The sequence below is a fragment of the Lycium barbarum genome, chromosome 10 (genome assembly GCF_019175385.1).
Source record: "Lycium barbarum isolate Lr01 chromosome 10, ASM1917538v2, whole genome shotgun sequence".
Classification (NCBI taxonomy): Eukaryota; Viridiplantae; Streptophyta; class Magnoliopsida; order Solanales; family Solanaceae; genus Lycium; species Lycium barbarum.
This window is the reverse complement of record NC_083346.1, coordinates 31,579,202-31,606,882: the sequence shown is the minus strand read 5'-3', so window position 1 is coordinate 31,606,882 and position 27,681 is coordinate 31,579,202. Positions and strand designations below refer to the sequence as shown.

Here is a 27,681-nt window from a genome sequence, read left to right as displayed (position 1 = left end):
AACATATTATTCTAGATTTATGTACTTATTTTCAGTCTTAGATGCTCTTCGCTCGTATCGCCAGGTCATTGGGGGTATTTCCATTGTATATTGTCGCACTTGTGTTATTTCGAGACATATTTTATGACGTATCACTGATTACGTTTACTTTGCATCTAATTAATGGAATTTGAATAAAACTAAAATTGGTTCGCTTACCTAGTTGGGCATAGATGCCATCACAACTTAAGGGATATTGGGTCGTGACAGAAAGGAACTACTTCTTGATGTTAAGGGTAGGGTTGAAAGCAATTTTCAATTTTAATTTGAATGTATAAAGTGAAATTATTTTAACAAATTCTTTTCTGAGCTAAAGTACAGTTAATATGGAGTGAAATGGAGGGAGTACGTGGTTGAGAAAGTGAAAGGAACACGACCCTCAAAACAATAATTCTTGATTTGTGCTTTCACACACTCGCTTACAGATAATAAAGGCTGTCTTTGAAGGGGCATCAACAGAGAATTTCAAAAAGAAAGTTGAAAAGAAAAGAAAAGTAAAGTGAATAAGTTGTCTACTTTAGCTTTACACTTCTCCAGTCAGCAGCAAACACCTTTGGTTTCTCTCTCTCTCTCTCTCTCTCTCATTGGGACTGTTTCTTTTCTTTTCTTTCTCCAAAGAGGTATTTTCGTGTCCATAATATTGGCAGAAGCACAACCTTATCTGAAATGACATTATTAACCCCCATTTCATCACTAAGCTTTTGTTTTTTCTCATGAAAGAAAGAACCTATGCTTATTAAAAGTTATTACCATCTCATCTATGGATCCATTTTCTGAATTTTAAGCCATTGCACAGCAGACTAAATAGCCCCAGCTGATTGTAATTGACTTGCTTAAGTATATATACAGAATAAAAACGTATTGCCTATTTTAGAATAGTATTTTAAAAGGCGGAAGCTTGACACGAAGCGTTTTACTTAATACGAAGTAAGATACAAGTTTCGAGACAATGGGCATAAGCCTTGGAAATCTTTAGATTTATTTTATAAATTTATAAAACAGCAAAATAACACAAAAATATATAAAGTATATTAAAAGTTTAAATATTTTAACTCACAAACAATAATTTTACATATGCTTTCAATTCATTTTTTTGGCGTTGATTTAAAATCAGGAGGATTTATTGTCTCTTTCAAAAGGTGAATGAAGTACTGTTCCCACGCTCAAAAGATTTAAGGGTTAAATGGGATTTTCCTCCTGAAATATTGATGATACATATGTATTTAATTTTGGAAAGGGCATTACGGTACATTTGACCATGTAGAAATTATCAAAGGTGTGCCTCGATAAAAAAAGAGTGCACCCATATATTATTAAAAAAGAAAACAAGAAACAAGAAAGAATGTTGGTTCTTTAGCGGTGACTCTCAATGAACTACCTACTTTCAGCTCACTCTCTTCTCTATCTACATACACTACAGTAACTCACTTTCCCCTTCCTTAGCACCCACAAAAAACACACACACACTTCACAAATCTTAGCTCATTTTCCTCCATGGCAGAAACATGGGGTTTACTCATTGAGCTCAAAGTTTCAATCTTCTTGCTATTCTTGTTGTTTTCCCCTTTCTTGAACCCACTTAATGCAAGCGGGGTTGTGAATCTTGAACCTGTAAACAGTGACATGTCTTTGCTTTTGCACTTCAAGTTACACTTCCAAGACAACAACCCTTTGTTATCAAGTTGGGATGTTAATGTTCCTGTTTCAAACTGGACTGGTGTAACCCGGTCCAACCAGACAGGCCGAGTTACTGGACTCAACCTCACTCATTTCAACTTATCAGGGCAGGTTCATCCTTGTTTGTGTAATCTCACTTTTCTTGAAACACTTGTGTTGTCTCATAATAGCTTTAATAGTGAAATACCATCTTGTTTATGGAAGTTGTGGAGTCTTAGGAGTTTAGATCTTAGCTATAATATGTTCACTGATGTTAATCTTCCTAGTAGTAGTACATTTGCACCTATGAGCCAGTTAATTGAGCTTGACCTTAGTCATAACATGTTGAGTGGTGAAATAGGGAATTTTACCCATTTCTCAATAGCACTTGAAAAACTGAACTTGGGTTTTAACAGTTTTAATGGGGATATACCTAAGAGCTTGTTAAACTTGATGTCTTTGAAGTATCTGGATTTGTCTCAAAATAGTTTAACAGGAAATGTGGGTGATTTTCGCCAAGCGTTGGTGACGCTTAACCTTGAGTCTAATTTGTTATCGGGTACTTTGCCTTGTCTATATTCGTCAAGGGAATCGCTTACCGTTCTCAATTTAGCAAACAATTCGATTCTTGGAGGTATACCGACATGTATCTCCAGTCTTGGGGGTTTGACACAGCTCAACTTGTCACATAATGAATTGCGATATGGTATCTCGCCAAGACTGGTTTTTTCGGAGAGGTTGTGTATGTTGGACTTGAGTTATAACGAGCTATCGGGGAGGATTCCAAGTAGGATTGTCGAGGCATCAGAGAAGTCTGGACTTCTACTTCTTGACCTTTCTCATAATCGGTTCTCTGGTGATATTCCTGTAACAATAACAGAATTGAAGAGTTTGCAAGCATTGTTTCTGTCTTACAATCTTCTTACGGGCAAAATACCAGAAAGGATTGGTAATTTGACCTATCTACAAGTGATTGATCTCTCACATAACTTCCTCACTGGCTCGATCCCTTTGAACATTGTAGGTTGTTTCCAACTATTGGCACTGATACTAAACAGTAATAATCTTTCCGGTGAAATTCAGCCTGTTCTTGACGCGTTGGATAGTCTAAAGATATTTGATATTGGAAACAACAAGATTTCTGGTGAGATCCCACTGACATTGGCAGGGTGCAAGTCCTTGGAAGTTGTTGATTTGAGCTCTAACAATCTCTCAGGATCTCTAAATGATGCAATAACCAAATGGTCGAACCTCAAATTCCTTTCCCTTTCTCGGAACAAGTTCAGTGGATCTCTGCCAACTTGGTTGTTTACATTTCAGGCTATTCATACTTTGGATTTTTCTGGAAACAAGTTCTCAGGATATATACCGGATGGTAACTTTAACACTAGTCCAAATTTCTACAATGGCGACATTGGAAAAACCATTGGCGCAGCACCATCAATTTCAGCTCGAAGCCTAGATATCAAACTTTCCCTTGTTGCTGATGGAACTAGTTTGAGCTTCAACTATAACCTCACAACCACAATTGGAATTGATCTGTCTGAAAATTTGCTTCATGGCGAAATTCCGGAGGGTCTGTTCGGATTACATGGTTTGGAATACCTTAATTTGTCATACAATTTTCTTGATGGTCCGGTTCCCGGGAGTTTAGGCAAGTTGCAGAAGCTAACGGTGCTTGATTTGTCACATAATTCTTTATCTGGCCACATCCCTGAAAATATTACTGTCCTAAGAAATTTGACAGTTTTAAATCTGTCATATAATTTCTTCTCTGGTGTTGTTCCTACAAAGCGGGGTTATTCAAAATTTCCCGGAGCATTTGCTGGCAATCCAAACCTATGTATGGAATCATCCGGTAATGTCTGTCAGAGAACTTTTCCAGTAGAGCCAGGGAAGAAATATGAAGAGGAAATGGAAGAGGGACCATTGTCAGTTTGGGTTTTCTGTATAAGTGCTTTAGTTAGTTTCTATGTTGGCGTCGTTGCTTTATTTTGTTCATCTCGAACAAGAAGCTGTATTCTGCAGACAAAAAGTTTAGCAGGTTGAAAGTGAAAAGAGATCATTGTACAGCAACTTATGAATTGTATCATATAGCAAAAACTGCTTCAAGCATGTCTTGTTTACTAACCAGCCCTTTGTTTTTAGTAGTTAACTATGGTTCATGTTGATTTAGTCCTTGGAACAGCTTGTATCGTATTGGTTTCATCGAGAAATCAGCAAGGAACCGATGCCACTAACAGTTAGTTTCTCTTTGAACTTAATGTTCAGAGTTGTGTGTTAATTAGCACATGAAATCTTAGAGCTGTTGGAGTTGTAATGTTATTTGAAGCAAAAATCAAGTATGCAAAATTCTATGAAACTATATATTTGACTTGGATCATTTTCTGCTATGCTACTTAGGATGAACAGTTTTTCTATGGCTTTGTCTAATTGAGAACAATCAGAACCAGGGGAATAATTGTAAGTATGCAAAATTAATCCAGCTATGAGACTTCTAGTTGATAAGTGGAAATATTTTGTTTACTCTTTATTCCTGTCACTTTAACTTGAGACAAGTAGGACTGCTTAATGATACAGAAACTAGAATTTCATCAATTTTTCAGTTCTTTTGATATCACACACATTTCATGGTGGTGTTTTTCAAACAAGTAATTCCAAAAAGATTTCAGATTTCATTCTGCAATTTTATTATCTATGCAGCACCTTCAGACTTTTTTTTTTTCGCTTTAAGCATCCAATAATCGGAACTCACTGGTGCGACTAATGAATTTGCATTGGGTAAGATTCACTTGGCATAAAAAGACATAATCTAGGGGCGGGCACCAGGCGTCCTACACTTGACAATATTCTTATTTGAGCTGCCATACCATCAAGGACATGGAAGGTCTTGAACCACCAAAGTCCAAAGAGTATTCCGATTTTTTGGTATAACCATCTAATATCCGAATTTTACTGGCTTGAGTAATTCAAATTTGCGCTGCGTAAAATTCATTGAAGGGGAAATGCTCCCTACTCTATTTCTTCATTTGAACGTTTCACATGTATATATTAGGAGTCATTGTCATGTTGTAAAGAATTTAATGGCTCCAAATCAACTTTCCAATTCAATTGCATAACATCTGTTCGATGTCATATATTCCTACTTTACCTCAATATCTTAAACAAACATAAACTTTTTCGCGATAGCTTCCAAGCATTTTTACATCATTCCAAGCATATCAAATCATCGGTCTTCAAGCATGGAATTTATTTTCCTTTTTGTAGTGTCATGGAACTTATTCCTTATAAGTGTTGCAGGAAGAATTTGTCCTCATCCTTGGAATAATTGGAAGTAGAGATAAAGTAATAAAAGTTCTATCATGCATATGATTAAATTAAAAAAAGTATAGCCATTTCGACTTGATTCCTTGCTATCAAGATGCCATCATGTTATACAATTTGTAGTGATAAAAGGAATCAAAGATTGCTATAATGTACATAACGAAGCTGAAATAAGATCAGAGTCATTTATACATGATTCCTTGCTATAAAGTTGCTATTATGTTGTACAATTTGGTACTAATGATAAAGTAATCAAAATTACTATAATCCATATAACCAAATCGAAAGAAGAAAAAGATCGCAAGTCGTTTCAACACGATTCCTACTATCAAGTTGCTATCCTGTTATAACATGATTCCACAGTTGGATTTCTCAATACTCTTAATATGGAGGCCAATTACAAAAATGAATGTGAAGAAAATAAGAGGGACGAAGAAAAGTGAAATAAAACAATAAATTTCTTCTATGACGTGCAGATTCACGGGAGCAGGCCCAGCAAAATAAGAACTGCAAACGCAACTACTTTTCAGGCTAACACCTCGCGTTGATCTCCACCGTAGCTTGAGAACTGACAAGGTCAGCCTTAAAGTAGCAAGCTGGTGTACGAATAAGTAATACCAACTCTATACGAGTACAACCATGTATTTCTTGTATTTGATGTGGCAGCCGAAGCTAAATATATCTAATAGGACCATCCAAGCTCCCTGATGCAAACTGACAAGCAATGAAACAAAGAACGGCTTAAAATCGCACCCAGAAGAGGCAAATAACTGAAGAAACCATGTAAATTTTCCATCAGTGGATCTCTTTATCCATTCAAACAATCAATTAATATTCCCTCTGTTCCCAAAATGCTTGGAATTTTCTGATAAGTGAAATTTGAGTAGCAATATTTAGAGTGTATACTTAACAACTTCGATACGGACAATTTCAACTTATACTACCTTTTGTATAGTTTCTAAATATTGAGATTTTAAGTTAAAGAAAATTAGGACTAATTCGTAAACAGAAGGTTGATTCAGATGGCACGGTAAGTTATATCTTACTCCATGCTTGTAATATAAGAAATCAGCATACAGTTTTACTAAAACAAAATCTAACCATGACCATCATTACCTGCCGAACAATAGGATTAGCTGATGTGGAGAATTCATGAGTCATGCCTTGCCAGACGACCTTCCCTTCATAAAGAAATATTAGCCTGCACAAAGGGAACCTCGAAGTTAATAATGGTTTGTAGAATAAGCAACAAATAAACATGTCTAAAAACAAGAAGAATCCGAACCTGTCAACCGCTCTTTTAATAGTACTGTGTTGATGTGTGACAACAACATAAGATGCAATATTCCCAGGCTTCCCAAGTGCATCCTTGCCTGCCACGTGAACTGAGCGAATGAGATCTTCCACAACAGTTGATGCAATCGGATCAAGCCCAGCTGTTGGTTCGTCATACAAGAGCACCTACTCAGCAATGCATGTAATTGAGATTACTTGGTTGATCATGCAGTAAATATATTCCAAAAGTACCATTCATTTCCAACCAGCCTGAAAACATGAGGGAACCAGCGAGACAAAGAATTTTCCAATGAAAAAGAATAAGATACATAAAACCGCAACGGCATGGTTTTTCATCCAAAAAAAAAAAAGGGGTTATATAGGGTACAGTGTGACATCATGAAGAAAGTAGAAAACAACATTGCTTGCTATCAAACTATCCCATCATGGGGTACCCTAAACAAATTCCATCAGGAGACAATGAGCACCCCACCATATATACCAAAAACTTGTTTCCAAAGGATAGAATCATCGATGTGTTCTGTTACCTAGAGATCACATTATGTGCCCTCTCATTTCATATTCTTGGTTTAATGTTTACTAAACCCAACCCCCCCCCCCCCCCCCCACCCCCCTCCCTTCCTTTTGAGTTCTTTTTTTTTCCAAGTCCCTTCGAGTTCTTAAACATCCTGTCCTATGTAAATGGTTGATTTGCAGCATATATCATAAACCTAATAAAGAAGCCCCAACTTTTAACAGTTAATTTGGCTGATGCATAAACACAGCATGTATCGATCTGAATTAATAATGATGGACCTTTTATAAAAACTAGGATGCTCAATGATATGGACAAAGCTGGTTTGACTACACCGTTCTATTGGAATAGTCCACTATGTTACTACAGAAGAGCCAATGTCCAGCGTAGAAGACTCAATACCTAAAGCAGTCCCGCTGATTGTTGTTATCACCAAGGGTTTCAGTTTGACCTCTCGTCTATCCATCTTTATCTGGACATTGTTAAAAAGAATCTCTCAACTTTGAATTAAGGAGGCTGATCTCCAGGCTTACCAGAGATAGAGGTCTATCAAGCGTGCTACAATTAAATTGTCCAGTGCACTGTGAAGTTAAAAGACAGGAAAGGTTCTACTTATTGGAAAAGGAAATAACAGAGTTAATTACACATACCATCCCGTGGTCTCCCTTGAAGTTCATATTGAATAAACCTTCCTCCTTCCAAGTCCGTATAACAAATCGGATATATTTGCTCCTTATACATTAACCTATTCTTTTGTATAATAAATATATCTTCTCTTATTTTGGTGGATATGAATCTAGATCCTACAATCCCTCATTAAACTTCTTCAAATAATTTTCTTATACTTCCAAAGAAAAACAAAATTAAAGAGGTTACATGATGAGTAGGCAAATACAAGCTTAAAAATGATCAAACTAATAGACTTTGCTTGGTCACTTTGTGGCTTTTAGTTCCATTTTTTAATTTGTTTTAATGGTCACCGTTCGTGCAAGTGTATTATTTAAAGAATGCAAATAACATGAAAGGAACGATTTTACGCTCCTAATGACTTCAGAAAAACAAAAAGGTACTTTTGGTACAAAACTAATAGAAAAAGGCAAAATTCATACATAATGGGCAAATATTTCGGATTTGCATACTGCAAAGGGATTCTTGTGTAACAAAATATGAAAGAAAATAGGTATAAATAAAATACTTGAAACCACATGGGGATGTGTGTTACTCCTACATGATAAAACTTCAATGTAGTATTCTTAACTCCGAAAAACAAAACTTAACAACAACAAAACGACCCAAAAGAACCATAGAGAACTGCATCTTGAGCAAACTAGAGAATTTCGTACTTGTCACTCTAGAAGGAATGAATATACGACCTGTGCGTCAATACATCCACCATGGTCAGGATATGCACCACAACCCTTTTGCATTATAGATTTTTGTAAAACAGTTACTGTGTTTTTTATTATGTTTTTTTAAGTTAGAGCACTGCATCTTTTAGCAAACATGAACACTTATTTTGCAGTCTAGGAAAGGTATGAATATGCGATTGTGTGTCTATACATCTATGAGGATCAGGATACGCATCATAACTCTTTTGCATTACAGAGTTGTGACTCTTTTATTTTTTTAAGTTAGAGCACTGCATCTTTTAGCAAACATGAACACTTATTTTGCACTCTAGGAAGGTATGAATATGCGATTGTGTGTCTATACATCTACGAGGATCAGGATACGCATCATAACTCTTTTGCATTACAGATTTTTGTAAAACATCCACTGATAGTTTTTTAAAATATAAAGATCCATTGATATTTTTTCAACAAAGAAACTATCAATAAATACAACAACATCGATTACGCCTCAATCCTTAGCTAGCTGGGTCGGAATCCTGACTAACTATGCCATCCATTTAGACATGTATAGCTGCAACATCTGTAATGTAAAAAGGGATGGCAGAAAACATTTATTGACAGTTTGACACTGCACAATCAGCAATAAACTGTATTTGGCAGGCATCCTTTCCTTTTGCTTGGAAATTACACTCATATCTTCTTTATGGCGTAAAATTCATCAATCATTAAACTTGCCTAGAAGATCAGATGTGAACTTCACTTTGTTTTTCCGTCTATAGTATGATTCTGAACAATATTACAATACCAATTGGACACCCAATCCTTTTCTCAAATCTCAACAGCACAAACAGAGTCAAAGGAGTAAGAGTGAACTCAACCAACAGTAATAAACGCTTTCTTGATTACATAACTATAACGAGGTTCAGCAAAGGTATTCCAGGAGAATGGGGGCACCTCAAGTTTAAAAACATCACATCCCTTCGACAATTAATTCAGTAGTGCTATCTCCATAATACGTTATCCATTTTTCCATTTTCTCGTGTCATTTAGACCACCTTTATGAGTTAAGTTGGAAGTCAATAAATCCTTCACTTAATTTTTTTTTTTTTTACCAATTCAGAACCACATGAAAGACACTACAAGTTGACTCCCAAAACCCAAAGTGGACGATGATTTGGGACAAAGGGACTAACATGCACAGATGCTTGTAGCATTCAGACCACAGAGAAAGCACGAAGAAAAAAGAGTTAACTAGATTACAACAATCCATGTAGCAGAATTACAAACGCTAGCAAAAAGGAACTGATGATCATGTCATAAAGCACCTGTAACATACCTCTGGCTCTACTACGTCTTTCGTGGTATCAAAAATTATGGAACGAGCTAGAGCAACTCTTTTCTTCATACCACCAGATAATTCAGAGGGTAATCGGTCTTCAACTTCCTGCATAGAAATAGAACTAAAAATTGGCATCTACAAAAAATCAATCATCATAAAGTAAATTTATTACTATAATGATGAATCCTCTGTTCCCTTCTTTGATTCACTCTACCCAAAGAACAGAAGAGCAAAAAGCAGAAGGCATCTCCCTACTGCGAGAGAGTGGGAGATACTTGAAGTGATAATGCAGATAGCACTTTCAAAGTTAAACTATTTTCATTGACACACTAAGTTGGAAGCCTGGATGCATTTATTTAATGAAAAAATGGACATCATTATTATATATATATGTCTATCATTGCCCATACCTTCAAACCAACAGCAGCTAAAGTTTCAGTTACAAGCTGTGCAATTTGATCCTCTGGCATAGTTGAATTCTCATATCTAAAATTCCAAGGAGAAGATGATCCAGTTAATCTATGTATGCATAAACTGGATTTTCTGATTTCTAATCAGTATAGCTAACAGAAAAACTTCAGAATTCAGTAGAGCTGAGAATATCTTTTCTTTTTGGGATAATAAGAGCGTTGAGAGTATCTTACAGCAAGAAACCAACATTTTCACGAACAGTTAATGAATCAAAAAGCGCAGCACTCTGAAACACCTGTTATGGGGATGTATATGTTTATAAGATTACAAAAAAATTCAAGAAGTATCTCCATAGTACAACTTCACTGGACATCAAAAAAGAGCTCGGAACATGTAACTTACTAAGCCAATCCTAAGCCCAGAAATTTCCTCATCACTCACTAATCCATTACGCAGTTTACCTCGGATTAAAACCTCCCCCTGCATTCAGTGAAGCCTATTAGCAGAGATAATGGGATCAAAATTCAAAATTTTCAGATATCACGCAGCTGTATTCTGAGACAAACACAGGCCACAAGAGAACCATAATGCACTCATACTTTATCTGGAGCAAGAAGGCCAGCCATTATCTTTAAGATTGTTGATTTCCCAGTGCCAGAAGGCCCAATAATTCCAACAGCCTCACCATGTCTGATCTGTAACAGAGGGTAAAGAGCGGTGATTAAAGGTTGTCAGCACTTTCACAAATGCAAAGAACGAGAAATCATGAACATAGAACCCAATAACTCAGGTAACGAAATAAAAGCAATCAGTTTCAGTGTAGCCAACCGAGTTTCTTTCCTCAAGTGAAGTTTCTAACTTCTACATTTATTGCTATTTCAATCATAATCCATAAAACTTAACAACAACAACAACAACAACATACCCAGTGTGATCCCAAAAGTGGGGTCTAGGGTATTCCATAAAACTTCTAACAGAACAATTAGAAAGTATCCCAAATTGCAAGACCCAATATCTCAAACAAATTGAGAGTTACAAAAATTAACTTCACCCCTAGGAACTCTTACTTATCACAAACAATTAATTATAAACTACTGGTTTATCACACATTTGCTTTACACATCTTTATCAGCTAAATCGCTACCTCAAGCAAACTTATGCAATCTAACTCTATCGCTCTTATTTTGGAATCTGTAATGCAAAGATTGCATATAAAACCGTTTCTAATAACATAAATAGATTTGCATCCTCTCTTGCTGGCCGGCACAAGTAAGCAAGAATACAATATCAGACTAGCAAACACAGGAAAGAAAAAGATCCTTTTTAACCAACCTAAGAAGTGGGAAGCAAGGCAAGTTTAGTGTAAACCATCAATAAAATTATTCATTATATCAACTTTCCAATGATAACACATAAGTAGGAAATCATTCACTAGAACACCTTCCAGTCATTGTTTGCATGAAAGCCCCTGATATAATATCACCTTTCTTCAGTCGCTGAAGTAGAATAGACAGGATTTAAATGCCCAAGGTGCATACAAGCAGTTGCCAAAGGAAATAAATGAAAGTTCACCTTTAAGCTCACACCTCTTAAGATATGCTTGTCGCCAAATGACTTGCACACGTTTCTACACTCAATAAGCACATCTGACTCATCTTCAGGCTCTCTCAACAAGCTCACATTCTCCGATTTAGCAGATTCCTGCTACTCAAACAAGACGAAGAGCAAAATCAAGGAAGATACAGTAAACTACGCAGGATTCAAATGTTGTCACCATCTGCTAAATGCAAAGAAATTCATCTATGTTCTAATAAAAAAATATCCAGCAGACAATCATTTATCTGGAAAAAAAAACATGCTAGCACAAAAATTCGCTAACGCAAAGATTCGCTCGTTGAGAATGGTGTAATAAAAAGTGCCATCTAATGAGATTCCAACAAAAGCAACAAGCATTATGTATTTATAAGTACCAAAATTTAAAAGATATCCTGGAAGAGTTCTCTAAAATGGGAGCCCAAAACCGCATGCTTCTTGGGTTCTTTTAATGCTGTAACGCCATAGGCTCGACCACTTGAGCCAATCTTAGAGTGGTACCTCTCCCAAGTTCAGTGGAGATCACCAACCTAGGTCATGGACCTTCTTGATCACCCATTGACCCTGACAAGGTAAGTAATGCGTGCTCCATGATAGCACTGTCTTTGGGCATGAAAATTAACTTTGACATCCTAGTGGAAAAGGTTTTGACTTGAGTATCTAACAAAAGGGATACTATTAGCAACTTTTGCAATGAGAAATCAAGTCTCATCACTGTTTGAGCACCCATGGCATATCCCGACTCAACCAGTTATTATAGGAATCCCTCATCCTTATTTGGAACTCTCCCAGACCAACATAGAAGTCCACCCACATTCCCCTTAGCCCACCATTGTTCAGTATGTGTTCTGCCTACTCAGGGTTCTTGTCTTGGCCTTCTACTCTTTCCCTTCTGGCTTCTGCTTCTCTCTCTCTCTCTCTCTGGTCTTATTTCTGTGCTTAAATATTTAAAGCACTTGTATAGATCCAAAAGATGAATTTAGGAGACCATGATTTCACCAACACTGTACTTGTTGTCCATATGACTGCTTCTCGTGGAAAATGCTTTAGTAAAGTCCTCTAAACTATTTTTTCCTCCCTCCATTTCAATTTGTATGTCTTAGTTTGACTCAGCATGGAGTTTAAGAAAATAAAGTGCCCTTTGAATCTTGTGGTCTTAAATATGCCACATAGGATGTTGATTGTAAAGAGTTACTAATTATAGAAAGTGACATACTTTTTTAAACAGACTAAAAAAGAAAGTAAGACAAACAAATTGAAACGGAGGGAGTATGTTGGTTTGTCCATGAAGATCAGAAAAATGTAATATTTCAGATTAGTGCTTTTTTGAATAGATAATTAAAATTTTGAAATAGTATTTCTGATTAGTGTTTACAGTAAAACCAGTGAAAATTAGGGGAATATGTATTACATCCACTATGAAAGGTCACCTTTCTGTATTTGATTGAAGTCAATTTTCCCATGTTTAAGACAACAGATGTTGGGAATAGCTCACCAGCAGAAACTATTTTTCTAGTACCAAATGGAGTCCAAAAGAGAAGTGTGCCAACAAAGGCATTAGCATTATGGAACCACTAGCATGCAAAAGATAGACCTTTTCTACTTTGGCACTCCAACTTATACTTCATTCTCAACACTCGACCACCTTGCCTAGGAGAACCAAAAAATCCACCGACACACACAGCAATTTCAGAAACTACCTTAATCCAACATGATTCATGAAACTCTGGCACATACTACTAGTTCTCTCACTATCCCAAATTATATGACATCCTTTCTCTTTTGGGGTGGCCTAAAATGTACTACACCTTCCCATTTCTATAAAAGTTCCATAACTCCCAATCATTCAAAATTATTAAACTATTCAAATTTTAACTTTGATGTGATGTTTTATATCAAACTAATTATGAATCATTATTTTCTTCTGCTATAGCTAATACAAATTATAAATCCAATTCAACATCCTAAACTTTGTGTCCCATCAAATACCATACCCCTCCGTCCCAATGTAATGTCTTAGTTTGACTGGGCACAAAATTTAAGGAATAAAAAGAGACTCTTGAATCTTGTGGTCCTAACTTTAAAATATGAGTAATGTACTTGAATTGTTAACTTACTAACTATAAAAGGAGACACTCTTTTTGGGACACACTAAAAAAGAAAGTAAGACAACAATAGCAGCATATGCAGCAGAAATGCATATGTGAATTACAAAACATAACCCAAAAATCAAGAATCATTTTTATCTTACATTGAATCTTGTGTTGGAAAAGCGATCAGAATCAGCAGCTTTGTAGTCCCTAGGAGGTGCAACACAAGCACAAACAGTCCCTTTATCCTTCCTATAACTCACCAAGAATGGCTTTTCCAAATTAGAATTAGGAAAATATGTTTTCTTGTAAGAAGAGGGGCAACTGTTGCTTTTGCAAATGTTGAGAGTAGGTGACATAATAACAGAACCCACAATTGAAACCATTTGAGTGATGGGAAACAAAACAAAAACCCCACTTTGGAGAATTTATGATGGGAAATTCTGGCACTGACCCAGATTGGATTTGGAGTCAAGAACCATGAAAATTGGATTGAATTTGAAGGATAAATCTGGGAAATGATATTGGATTGGTTACTCTCAATAAGTGGTCAATGAAAAGAAAGAAAGAGGCTTGAGCAGCATTGCGGAATGCTCGGAGGAAGGGGGCATATATATTTGTTGGTTTCTTGCAACTATAGTGCTTCTTATTTTTTACCATCAAACAATCACCGACCCCTGGCCTATGTTGCACACTGGCACTATAGTATATTTTTCCTTTTTCCTTTCTCTATAGGCTTGATCCAACGGGATTAATATTAATTCAAAGTTGTAAGTTGTTATTTTTATGATATGATACATACCATTACATCTGTATTTGTTATATCGGAAGTAAAGACTATTTGATTGGACACGTAACAAGCGTAAAAAATGTTGGGGATCGAAATAATCAAAGCGTCATATAAAAGCTAATAATTGCAAAATTTGATGACGATAAATGTTAAAAAGGCATAATATTATAATATAGTTTGATCAACTGACCTACATATTGGAAAGACTAATATAAAAACATAAATCTATTGAGACAATAATATTGCCTAAATAAGATTTTTTTAATAATTACATTGTAGATGTTTTTCTGTGCTCTAGATGGGAAGGATGTCTTCAATTTATCGATGTTGGAAACTTTTCCTCCAAGACAAGAAATAGCCAAATATGGAAGAAAATTATGTTTTCCTTTCAAGAAAAGTAAAAGTAGTTATTGTAATACTTTGATTTTCATTCAACAGAAAAGTAAAACTCAAATATAGTAAGAAAATCGGGACAAAAACCCTAACAGAAAAGACTATAATTATTTGTTGAATCCGTCAACACCAGCTGGACAACTCGTTAGACCATCTGAGAATAGCGTGGAACCCGTCTTACTCACATCGAATAGCAAGACCCTGGGAGGATCCATCCGGGAAAGTTCAGAGTGCCCGGATAGAATATAACTCAATTAACAATCAGGCCTTGAGATATTTGAGATTCTATTTAATCTCACTTAACGCCACAATGTTAGCTACGTAACAACTAAAATGGGTGAGAATCACGGAAGCCATTACCATTAGCTATACTATACCCACTTCCCCACTATTGTAATCATCTAATTGTTATTTGATTATACACGACTTTACTTTTATTTTCTGTCAACTTTGTTGTTCATCACTGATCTTCAGAGATTTTCATCATTTGAGTCAATAGAATTATTTATCTCCTGTTTACTCAGTTATTTTACTTCGATTATACGTTTTATTATTCTTATTAGGTCACTTTCAATGCGTTAAATTTACATTGTAATTTGGATTGATTATGTTGTTTATGACCTCATTCTAAATAAGTTGACCGATTGACCTAATAAACGAATTTTAGATTAAACAATTTGGTGCCCATCATGAGGCCTAGCAATTTGATTATCCCAAAGAACTGTTAATTCCTAGTTGATTTTGTGTTTATTAGTTTTGTGAAGAACAATGATAGAAGAACATTTGGTTGGAGTCCAAAACGTAAATGGAGTCTAACGCAAACAGGGCCTTAAACGCAGTGGAGCGTCGGAGTAAAAGATACCAAATAGGTACAAAATACAAGATGTGGATGAAGAACAAAACGTGTTAGAAAAACAAAGTAGGTCACAGATGTCGTGATCAACTACAGTCTATTCTCCCAAGAATTCAGCACATTAGTCCGGCAAAGTCTCGCCTCGCAGATGTCCAGACAAAGAAAAAGGTAAAGTGCAACCTACCTTGAAAGACTTCATGACCTATCAACATGCTTGGAACCGGAAGTCCGGTGATGTGTTGTTAGCCTTAGTCGAAAATGTGAACACAAAACTATACAACTGAGAATGGAACCAGCTAAAGGTTTCCTAATACTGCATCTGGGAGCTCCAGTGTCGGGAGACTTCCTGACAACTCGGGAGTTAGAGGCTCTAGGATTGGAGTAGGAGTTAGAGGCTCTAGGACTGGAGTAATAGTCAAAAGCGTTGTTGCCCCTGAGCCACATAACCCATTCTTGGAGAACTTGTTACGACAAATTAAGAAGCAAAACAACCACATTGATCAGATCCCTAGGGCTCCATTCATGCTCAAAAATATCGAGGTGGAGAGGTACTCCTAACAACATGCAAGGCAAGTGTTTCCCCCCACCTATACCAAAGAAATTTTGGATGCCAAATCTCATAAAATACAATGGAAACACAGATTCCGAGGATGATGTCACAATCTGCACAACCGATCAGAGATATAATATGGTCAAGAAGTTCAAAGAAATGCTCACAAAAGGAGCATTAGAACCATTTGCAGAATTGACATATGCCTTCATTAAGGCTCATACAGGGTCTAGAAGGTAAAGAAATAGATGGATGACACTTTTTAAGATAAAGCAGGGAGCAATTGAGCTGCTTGGGGACTTCGTGGATCAGTTTCAATGGGAGAGAATATTGCTACTTGAGGTGCCAGACAACTGGGCCGTATTGACCTTTGCAAACAAGATGAATGTAACAAGTTTAGAAGCTACTGAATGCTAAGAAAAAGCCTTCGACCCTCCGAAAACCTAAAACGATATGTACTACCAATATAGTACCAAATTTAGGGTTAGAGAATATAAGCAGTATCTTTTATATTTCAAATTTGAACTCACTTGGAGAAGATTTTGGCGTTGAATCGTATGTTAGATTATTGAAATTCAAACAGTAAGTTGTTCCTGGGTAAAAATTTGTTCACCTGAACTCTTTAGATATAACCTTATGTGGCTAAAGTTCAAGCAAAAATAGTTTTTCATATAGATAATGGATGAACGTAAGTTATATGTGCATGAACTTTAAGCAAAAATGTCCGAACTTTGGGAAAAAACTAAACAACCATATGTGCTTGAACTTTAGGCACAATTGCCTGAACTTCAGCCATTCAAACTTAAGACATTTTTTCTGAAATTAGGCTTTGTCAAGCTTAACTTCATACATCGCTTGTCTGAAGTTACTTTGAAGTGGATAAACTTGTAAATATTTATAAATTTAAAATAGAATCTAAACAGAGGCAGATTAAGGATTTAAACTTTATATGTTCAAACTCATTATATCTATATTATATTAAAAGCATGAACTCCCTAACTTGAAAGTTAAATTACTTAAATACACCTCTATTAACTTAATTGATGCATATGCACAACCCAACAATCACAACTCTAGCATTCATTTTTTTCTTATTAACTTCCATATGTGATCTAACTACTTGCCGCAATATATTAAAGAATGAATTTTGGTCAAGTCTCTAGAGTCTGAAAGCTAACTAACAAGAAAAGAGTGATAACTTTTTATGTTTATGATGCAAGTACCAATTTACTGCTACAAGAAGAAAACTAAGTACACCTAAAAAGAGAAGAAAACTAGGGTTAACCTAAAAGGACAATTTTCATTCCCTGATTTGTGAAAACACTACAACATATATTCTTCTACTCTGCTCACTAAACGACAGAATAGTATAACTACCTCTCACGACTAAAAGTGACAATTACATTCTTTGACCAACTAAATATGTAAATACCAAAACTGTGAAATAAACTATTGAGGGACTAAACTGTATATCAACTAATACTTATTGACAACTCCTAGAATAACTAACTTAACGACTTAGTACTCCTCTACAAGCGTCTAGTACAACCTCTTAAAGCCACAACAATTTCCAAATCGTATCAGTCCTTTCCCCTTAAGAAATTCCTTGACCTTAAGGAATGAATGCTGGAAACCTGATCTTGAATGCATTATAGTCCTCCCAAGTTGCTTGTTTTTTGTCTAACTGATCCTATTGCACCAATACTTGAGGAACAACCTTATTTCTCTTTTGTATCATCCTTGTATTCAAAATTTGACCTGGTTGATGACAGTAGGGGCTGGACTGGTCGATGATAGGAGGATGAGAAATGACAGAGGGTAATGTGTGGCATGGTTTCAATTGGGAAACATAGAAAGTTGGATGGAGTAGCAACTGATCTGGTAATGAAAGCCTATAAGCTATTGGCCCTATCTTCTCCAAAACATGATAGGGTCCATAATATTTGGCGGATAATTTAGTGAAACTGCCCCTAGATAAAGTCACCTGTCTGTATGGTTGTATCTTCAAATACACTCAATCACCCTCTTTGAATTGCCTATCTGATCTGTGTTTATTTGCTTGGTCCACCATCCTCTGTTGTACCCTCTTTAAATAGTACTGCAGTAACTGCATTTGAATTCCCTTGTGATTAAACTCCTATCCACCTCTTCTATAGCAGAATCCCCAGCAACATAAGGAGGATGAATGGAGGGTGGTTGGCCATAGAGAGCCTCAAAGTGAGTAGTCTGAATATAACTGTGATATGTGGTATTATACCACCATTATGAAGCAGCTAAATAAGATAACCAGTCCTTCTGGGAATCAGAACAAAAACATCTTAAGTAAGTTTCCAAACACCTATTTACAACTTCTGTTTGTCCATCTGTTTGTGGGTGATAGGCAGTAGAAGTGTTCAATGTTACCCCTAACATAGCAAACAATTCTTGCCATACCTTACTAGTGAACACAAGGTCTCTATCACTGATTATATCCTCTGGCATCCCATGTAGTTTGTAAATTTTCTCCATTGAATGATTTTGCTATCTTAGTAGCTGAGTAAAGATGTGACAGGCCCAAGAAATGGGCATACTTGGTCAACTTGTCCACCACTACCTATATAACAGTCTTTCCCTTAGATTTTGGTAACCCAACCTTTCCACCACTACCCATATAACAGTCTTTCCCTTAGATTTTGGTAACCCGTCTATAATATACATGCTCACACTTCCCCATACTAATTTGGGAATCTTCAAAGGTTAGATCTACCCTGGATAATGGGAATTATCATACTTGTGCCTTTGACAAATATCGCACCGTTTGACATATTCTTGGACATCTTCCCTCATGTTCTTCCAGTAAAATAGTGCATACAACTTCCTATAGGTATGGTCAATGACACAATGTCCTCCCAAAGGTGAGTCATGACAGAGTTGAATTAGTTCCTATCTAAGCTGATCAACTGGTCCCACCACTAGCCTTCCATTCTTCTTTAACTGCACATGGATGAAGGTATAAGCTTTTCCCTCCTTTCGACCATCCTTGAGACTCTTTATCAACTCATGTAACATACTATCCTGCTCCCAATTTTGTATAATCAGTTGCAGCAGATCAATTTTAATGGTGTAGGGATCTAGTAGCTCAGTTGGTTGGCTACCTAAACTCTCACCTCGTTAGTGAGGGTTCGAATCCCCACATTGTAATCTCCTTCCCCATTTCCCCTTTCCCTACCCCCATGTAATAAAAACAATTTTAAAAAAAAAAGATCAATTTTAATAGTGGACAAGGTCATAGCACAAAAATTTCCCATAGGTAGTCTAGATAGGCCAGCAGTAGCCTTGTTCTCCTTCCCCTTTTTTGTATTCTAAGCAGAAATCATACTGCATAAGCTTGGTTATCTATTTCAATTGAGTGTCAGGGTGCAACTTTTGTTCTAGCAAAAGCTTAAAAGCTTTTTGGTTTGTCTTCACCACAAAGGTTCTTCCCATCAAGTATTGGGACCACTTGTTTATAGCCATCACTAGAGCTAACAATTCCTTGTCATAAACAAACAGTAATTGATGTTGAACTGATAATCCTTTGTTGAGGAAAGCAATGGGTTGCCCTTTTTGCGTCAACACAACCCTTATGCCAAAGTTACATGTATCTGTTTCCACCATAAAGGTCAAAGAAAAATCTAGAAGAATTAGAACTGGTGCTATAGTGAGGGCCTTCTTGAGTTTATCAAATGCTTCTGTTAATTGTTGAGTCCACTTTAAACTGTCTTTTTTAAGTAACTCAGTCAAAGGTTTGCTAATGACATCATACTCTAGAATAAATCTCTATAGTGTCTTGTTAGGCCTAGAAATCCTCTCAGTTGCTTAAGAGTTCAGGCATTGGCCATCCTTGTACAACTTCTATCTTCTTAAGGTCTCCTTCAGCTGAGATATAGTGCCCCAAATACTCAACTCTCCTAGCAGCAAATACACATTTACTTGCCTTGGCAAGTAGGTGATTTTCAACCAACAAGTCAAGTAATTCTCAGGTGCAACAAGTGTTCATCTACTGTTTTGCTGTAGATTAGTATATCGTCAAAAAATACCAGTATGAATTTCCTCAAATGCTTTTGGAAAATATGGTTTATTAGCCCCTGTAAACTAGAAGGAGAATTGGTTAGCCCAAAAGGCATGACCAAATACTCATAATGACCAAAATATCTTGAATGCAATCTTTGCAATATCTTCAGTTGCCATTCTTATCTGGTGATATCCTATCCTCAAATCAATTTGGAATAGATTTGAGAACCTCCACTCATCCAACAATTCTTCTATGATGGGAATAGGAAACTTGTCCTTTATTGTCATCTTTTTCAATGCTCTATAATCCACACAAAGTCTCCATGAACTATCCTTCTTGCCCACCAACACAACTGGTAAAGCATAAGGACTTGAGTTGTATTGTATGATGCCTCGATCCAACATTTCCTTCAATAATATCCTTCTGTATAGGTGAGTACTTATAGGGTCTGGAATTTACAGGAGTAGTACCATCTTTTATTGGAATGTGATTGTCAGAATCTCTTCTGGAAGGGGGTAATTTCTTTGGTTCACCAAAAATATCCTTGTACTCCTCAAGCAGTTCCTTTACCACTTCTAGTTCTTCATCTGTTTCAGCTACAACTTCACTAAACTCTTTTGATTCAGCACTTCTTACCTTAATCAGGAATATCTGAGAACTGGCCTCTGTTACCTTACTAACGACATTTGCTTCTATAGTTTTGAACTTGGGTTGAATACCATGCAAGGTTAACATTGTGTTCAAACTCCATCAAAATTTTCTGAAAGTTGAATTTGATATCACCCAAGGGACACAACTATTGTATGCCAACACCAAGTCAGTCTTTCCTATAGGAAAGATGAAAAAGTCATCTTGAAACATTGCACCTTGCATCATCCATTTAAAACCTTTACACATTTTATCAGTGGGAATCTCCCTTCCATCAGCTACTTGAACTAGTTGTGGTTTGATTTGCAACACCACACATCCCCATTTTTTAACAGCCTGATCATCAATAAAATTGTGGGTAGATCCACAATCTATAAAAACTTCTAGAGGTTTCTTTTCAGTGAACCCCTTAAGTCTTAGAGTTTTGTATCCCATAGTGCCATTCAAGGCTTGTAAAGAGATAGCACAACTCTCCAAAACTCCTTCAGTCAATTCTGCTGCCTCCATTGCATTCTCTTCACTTGTTCCCTCCTCTTCTAAGGCCCCAGAAAGTTCATCTCCTTTCTCCAATTCCGTTGAAAATAACTGCCTCTTAGCTTTACATTTATGACCTGGTATAGGCTTTTCATCACAAAAGAAACATAACCCCGTTGACCTATTCTCATCCATCTCAGCTGGAATGAGTCTTCTCCTCTTGCTATGGTCCATTCTTGTTGTAACAGGCTTCTTAAATCCTCCAAATCCACCTCTCTGTGAATTATTGGTATTACTACCAGTATTTCTTCTATGTTGTGAAGCCATCGATCTAATTGTTGTACCAATAATAGCCTTACTTTGAGCAGCAAAATCGGACTCATGTAACCTTACTAGGTAATAAGCCTGAGGAAGATTACAAGGGTTCCCAATCCTTACAACATCACTCAACTCAGGTTTAAGGTTGTTCAAAAAAATGATGATAACATGTTCCACAGACAAATTATTCTAGTCATCACACTATCAAATGCAACTTACTATTCTTTTACAGTTCCAGTGTGTTTGACCATTATGATCTCAGTCATTGGATCAGTATACTCAGCACCAAACCTATCAACCAAAGCATATAAATATTTCTCCCAAGTAGGTAAAGGTAACTGTGACCTTCCCTTCATATAACCTTGGTGCCACTGTAAAATATCACTATCAAAGTGGATAGCCACTAACTTCAACCTCTGATAGGAAGGTCACAGTTACCTTTTCCTAGTTGGGAGAAATATTTATATGCTTTGGTTGATAGGTTTGGTGCTGAAATGTCCTCTACTGAAAAGAACTTTTCCACCTTATATAACAAAGTCCTTAAATCATCTCCTTAGAACCTAAGGAATTTAATCTTGGTGTACGTGGTAAAGGATGGAATATCTAGTTGATTACTTTGGTTACTAGGTCCTGAGGAATATGGCAAGCTATTGATCAAATTGTAATTTGGGTAAGGTGACAGAGAAGCTGGGATCTGGTGATACATACAGGTATGTGAGTGGGTTGGTGACTATACAAGTTCATATTTTGATTGTTGATATTTGGATAGTTAGACCCTCCTGGTAATCCGTAAAGCGAGGATCCATAAGAATGAAATTGGGTAGGTTGGAACTGGAAGTTTTGATATGGATACATGGATGCAGAATTCGATAGAGATTGGGGAAAAGAAGATGAAAGTGATGGAATGGGGTGACTATATGGAGCTGAGGATGGAATTAGGTTAGGAACTGAAGTATATAGTTGGAATTGCATATTGAAATTCGAATTTAAAGGGTTAACAGATTGAATATTACCAAGTGAGCCATGAGTTAACTGATTACCTCTTGTAAGAGCTGTTTGCACTCCTGAAAAGGGTGTTGATGATTCACCTATTTTCAGGGGTGAATACAACTCTTCTTCAACATGGATGGTACTCGTGTCCCTTTTCGGTCGTTTTCCTCCATTGATAGCACCATGAAGCTCTTTAATCGACTATCCCTGAGCTCTACGATCCTGTTCCAATCTTCCTTCCATCTGATCTTGCCTGCTAGCAAAAGCCAATATATCCATGGACAATTTCTGAAGCACCTTCATCACCTTAGATAGATCGGAAGCCACAGATTACCACAGAGCCAAGAGATTGCTCTGCTACCACTGATGCAAGTACCAATTTACAGCTACAAGAAGAAAACTAAGTACAGCTAAAGAGAGAAGAAACTAGGGTTAAGCTAAAAGGATAATTTTCATTCCCTGAATTATGAAAATAGTACAACATATACTCTTCTACTCAGCTCACTAAAAGGCGAAATAGTATAACTACCTCTCAGGACTAAAAGTGACAATCACATTCTTCAACCAGCTAAATATATAAATGATAGGTAATGCTGTGTGACATTTATTGTTTTGATGATTTGACAAATATGTATAAAGAGCCAGTTACACTAATAGAAGAACATTGGGAAATATAGTCGGTCAAGTTCCTCTAGACCTGTGACATCATGAGCGATCAAGTGAGAGACCTAGTAAGGGATCAGGTCTTAGTCCGTACAAAGGTCAACTTTACAGCTGTAAACCTGCGGGCAAAACACAGTAGTCCAAGGCGTATAACCTGTCACTCTCACCTTGAAGCTCTTCATATATGCGCAACATATCCCAAGTGACATTTTCATTCTTGCACAGTCAAATTGCTCATATCCTAAGTGCAAGTCTCCACCTCTTGAGGTGCTCTCAAGAACAAAGCTCCAACAAACAGAAGGATCAATTCTCACCACTAAAGATATTTTAAGTCCTTAGGTTTGTTTGAGTCTTTATCGTTTGTTCTATAAATTGTAAACCTACTCTTCTCTTCTAAGAAGTTGTTTGTAGGTATTTTGAATTCTCAGAAGTTGTTTGTAGCTTTTGAGTGGAACACTAGGCTAGAGTTGGTCAAGGTGTATTAGTTGAATTCTCAGAAGTTATTTGTAGGCAGTTTACCTACTTAAACTTTTGAGTGGTACACTAGGATAGAGTTAGTCTAGGTGTATTAGTTCGCTTGGATAGAGGTAGTCAAGAGTTACTTACAATAGGGTATATTGTAAGGGTTGAGGGATTATGTGAGTTAATTCTTAGGTTGCAAGAGTTTTATTCTGAAGTTGATCGATGGTAGTGGAGTTGAAATCCTACGTGGTAGGTCGTGGTTTTTAATCCTTTGAGCAAGGAGTTTTCAACGGTAAAATCTTGTCTTATTTACTTACTGTATTACATCAGAGAACTAGTAGACAACCAGATCTTTCATATACTATTTGGTGAATGCACAACTTCTAACAATTGGTATCAGATTAGGTTCTTTCTAAAAGGTTAACACCTAGAAATGATTGTTCTCATGGACGCCTCATCAAATAAAGAAGGAAAATCTAGCTTATGGTCGTCAAACTTCGAGAGAAAATATAGTGAGACAAATGAGTACAGGGGCAACTCTTCATGCAAATCTGCAGGAAACATCTGGAATGCTCATTAGATGTTCACCAAAACATACGAGTTTTTCAAAATGAAGAATGGTGAATCTATCCAAAATATGCATGCCAGATTTACCTCAATCATAGATGAACTTCAATCTCAAGGGGAAATCATGGAGACAAAGGTTCTGGTTCACAAACTACTAAATGCACTCCCAGACTCATGGTTAAACAAAGTAAATGTTATTACTGAAACCAAGGACCTCCAAAATCTAACCATTGATGAACTCATTAGTGATCTCAAGAAACATGACCTCATAAGAAAGTCAGATCCAAGAAAGGATGAGGTATAGGAAGAAAAAAAGAAACGGTCTGGATGATGAGAGTGGAAGAGATTCAAGTTATGATGATGAATCAGAAATAGAGTATCTCACTCACAGACTTCAAAGACTGGACCGAAGAAGCGGTAGATCTCTAATGAAAAGAAGCCATGGCAAAAATCTCAAGCAGGATTACCCCAAGGATACAACCAACATGACAGCTGCAAGGAACCAGGTGTATGACGAGGGGTTCAGAAGAAAAGAAGTAGCTGAAAGTCAAATCAAGCAAGTTCTAACTGCTTGGAGGAATTTCATAAGAGAATCTGTAGATGAATCCTCATCAAAAAATTCAGATATTGCTCTCTTAAGACAATCTGGGACCGATAAGGATAAAGTGAATCCTCTTGATAATCAAGTAAAGCTAGAGAGTTATACTCACAAAGGATTAGTCTCCTTGGCAAAGAAGTTGATAAATAAGTCTTGTGGACTCATTACAGAAAAGGAGATTTTAACCAAGAAACTTTACAGTGCAGAACAAGAAAGAGATGATATGGTGGTCTATGTGGAAAATCTGAGGTAAAATTTTGAGGAAGTAAAATGAGGAAGCTCAATTCTTGATCACTTCGAGGGACCCAACTTGATGTTAGTTCCCAAACGGAGTCAGTAATCCTGTCAAAAGGCTTGGGTAAGAAAAGGGCTGTCATGAATAAAATTTCTTCTCTCACTCAAGAGCTTCCAAGGAGAGGGTGTGCTTCTGAAATGAAATCTATGAGAAAATCACTCTCCCATGACTCCCAAAATGATTATGAAAAGAGGAGAGATTTTTTATGGTAAAGTTCTTCCTTGTGGTACCTAACTCACTCTTAAAATATTACAGGTATACACAAAATGGCAGCTTCAGGACAGCAAAAGCACACATGACATTGCAAAATCAGATTAAATTGTCGAAACTTCAGCTTGTTAAGAGACCTGGTCTCTCTGAATAAGGCCAGTAGCATTTCTAGCATATACATAATTAGCAATTGCTTGAAGTGTCATGTCATTAATTGTTACCCACCTTCTTTTCGAACCTCTCAAAGCCTAACGTCTTAACTCTTTTGAAACGACTCAAACCTAAGAGAAAAGACCCTTTTTAACCAAACAAGATTAGTTTCTTCTATTTTCTTCTTCAAATCCAAAATTCTTATTTTCTCTCTACTCTCATCCAAAATCAATCTTACCTGAACTTTTCTTTCTTCTTCTCTCTTTTGCCTTTCTCTCCTCTGTGTGAACTGTTCTCTCACTCCATAACAACGAAAAATGAAAATGTCTCCAAATGAGTCTTCTTCACCCACTACTCTTAAAAAATAATTCTACTATCTCACCATCCAAAGATCCGACTTCAACAGACCTAGTGTCTCCAGACCCATCTCTAAACACTCCAAGCTCCTCAAACCAAAAGCCCTTTTTGTTATCCGTAAAATCTTTGGCTCCTAAACAAAATACCTCCCAAAATCCTACCATGGAAAGTCTTCAGTCTTGTCCGAATGACAAGGCAAATGAAAGGTCTAACTCAGATAATGGCTATCGATATATGACTACTTCACAATTTCTTCTCACTACGTAAGAATTAAGTGAAAAAGATGATGGGACAGAGGTGTCTAGTAAACTTGAAGATGCTGAGGAGATAAGAGGTAAAGAACAAAGTGATAGTGGTGAAAAAACTTATCAAAGTGGTGTGCGCAACACTGGCAACATCGGTGACACAATGACTCCTGAAAAGAAAAAAGTTTTTGAAGACATTCCCTCAAGTTTAGGTAATCCTGCTCCTTTTAGTGGTGATAATAGGTTAGAGGATGCGTATATAGTTGTTGATGAAGATTGTGTGAATGAAAACATAGATAACATGGGTATCAACAATGTTGATATACCAACTGAGGTAGTAGGTACAGAAAATTTGATCTTAGCAGAGTTAGGAGAGATAAATGAGGAACATGGTCCCTCGGAAGTAGAGCTGGCAGATGACTCTCAGGAAAGGGTTGTAACTATTGGTGTACCTTTGGGAAAACCTTCTTCTGAAGTGGAACCTAGTTCTCTAGGTCATGATCAAGATGATGTCGCCATTGATGAGCTTCGATCAAGCGCTATCCCTAAGAAAAGAACTCGGTCCATGAAACAGAGTGACAACATTCCCACTGTCTTCAGGACACCTGTCACAAGACAACAAAGCAGGGTTCAACATGATGTAGCTTAAAAAATCACCAAAGAAAGTAGCTCAAGAAAAGGAAGTCGGAGACTGGTTAGAAAAGGAGATCAAAAGAAGTTGATTGATGAAGAAGAGGGTACAATGGTACCAAATGAAGAAAAGAAACAGTTTTCCTCATAAAAGAGAATCACCCGGAGTAGCAGAAGAGAAAAGGAGAAAAACTTGACTGAGGAGATTGTTGAATCAGATGAAGGTGAAGAGTCTGAAGAAAAATAGAGTGTGTCCCAACACACCAGAAAAGAAAAGAATGTGCTATGCAGGAACCTGTCTCCTCCAAGAAAAGAAAACAAAGCAATGATGAAAAGAAGAGAAGGGAAGACAATATAAAGAATTAGAAAGTACTGTTGGGAAGGGTTATTGATCCTGAAATCATTGAGAGAGAAAAAATGAAAGAATTGATGGAGATTGTACGATTCCAAGAGTGGGAGCATTTGCTTGTCTCTCCGGCCCCTAATGTCTTCAAAGCGGAGGTAGCAGAGTTTTACTGTAATCGTGTATGCACTGATGACTCAACTCTAACATGCTCTGTGAATGAAGTGGTGTTTGAACTGGATGAAGACATAATTGGGAAAATTCTTGAAGTTCCCACAGTTGGAGTAAAGACAGTTGGAGGAAAGGCTTCTGAAGGCTTCAAAAATATAATAGCAAGGACTGAGGGTGCAGGGACAAGTGAGACACTATTCAAGAAGCAACTCAAGGGTTAATATCAGCTTCTGTTTGAGTTTGTAAACAAAGTGGTGCTTCCAAGATCTGAGGGGAGGTGCACCGCTTCAATCACGGACCTGGTCCTTTTAGAGTTGCTGGACAGTT

The 27,681-nt window shown here is 36.8% G+C and overlaps 2 protein-coding genes and 1 pseudogene across 3 annotated transcripts; 1 reads left to right on the top strand and 2 right to left on the bottom strand.

The window, feature by feature from the left end:
• Window positions 1–1,360: 1,360 nt before the first annotated feature.
• On the top strand, window positions 1,361–4,075 carry LOC132615109 (receptor-like protein CLAVATA2). The gene has a single exon (XM_060329664.1). The coding sequence runs from the start codon at window positions 1,534–1,536 to the stop codon at window positions 3,742–3,744; it is 2,211 nt and encodes a 736-aa protein (XP_060185647.1). The 5' UTR covers window positions 1,361–1,533; the 3' UTR covers window positions 3,745–4,075.
• A 1,110-nt stretch (window positions 4,076–5,185) lies between these two features.
• On the bottom strand, window positions 5,186–14,292 carry LOC132613803 (protein TRIGALACTOSYLDIACYLGLYCEROL 3, chloroplastic). Of its 2 annotated transcripts, none has more exons than XM_060328044.1 (10): window positions 13,776–14,292; window positions 11,504–11,632; window positions 10,531–10,626; window positions 10,334–10,411; window positions 10,165–10,226; window positions 9,931–10,006; window positions 9,518–9,625; window positions 6,305–6,480; window positions 6,136–6,220; window positions 5,186–5,733 (listed from the first exon to the last, which is right to left on the bottom strand). In XM_060328044.1, exons 1-10 carry the CDS (start codon window positions 13,998–14,000, stop codon window positions 5,692–5,694), a joined length of 1,077 nt encoding a protein of 358 aa, XP_060184027.1. In that variant the 5' UTR covers window positions 14,001–14,292; the 3' UTR covers window positions 5,186–5,691. The 2 variants fall into 2 exon arrangements, with proteins under 2 accessions (XP_060184027.1, XP_060184026.1); XM_060328043.1 differs by having other exon boundaries at window positions 11,504–11,635; window positions 13,776–14,291.
• Window positions 11,981–12,104, bottom strand: LOC132616265 (U1 spliceosomal RNA; annotated as a pseudogene).
• Window positions 14,293–27,681: the final 13,389 nt, after the last annotated feature.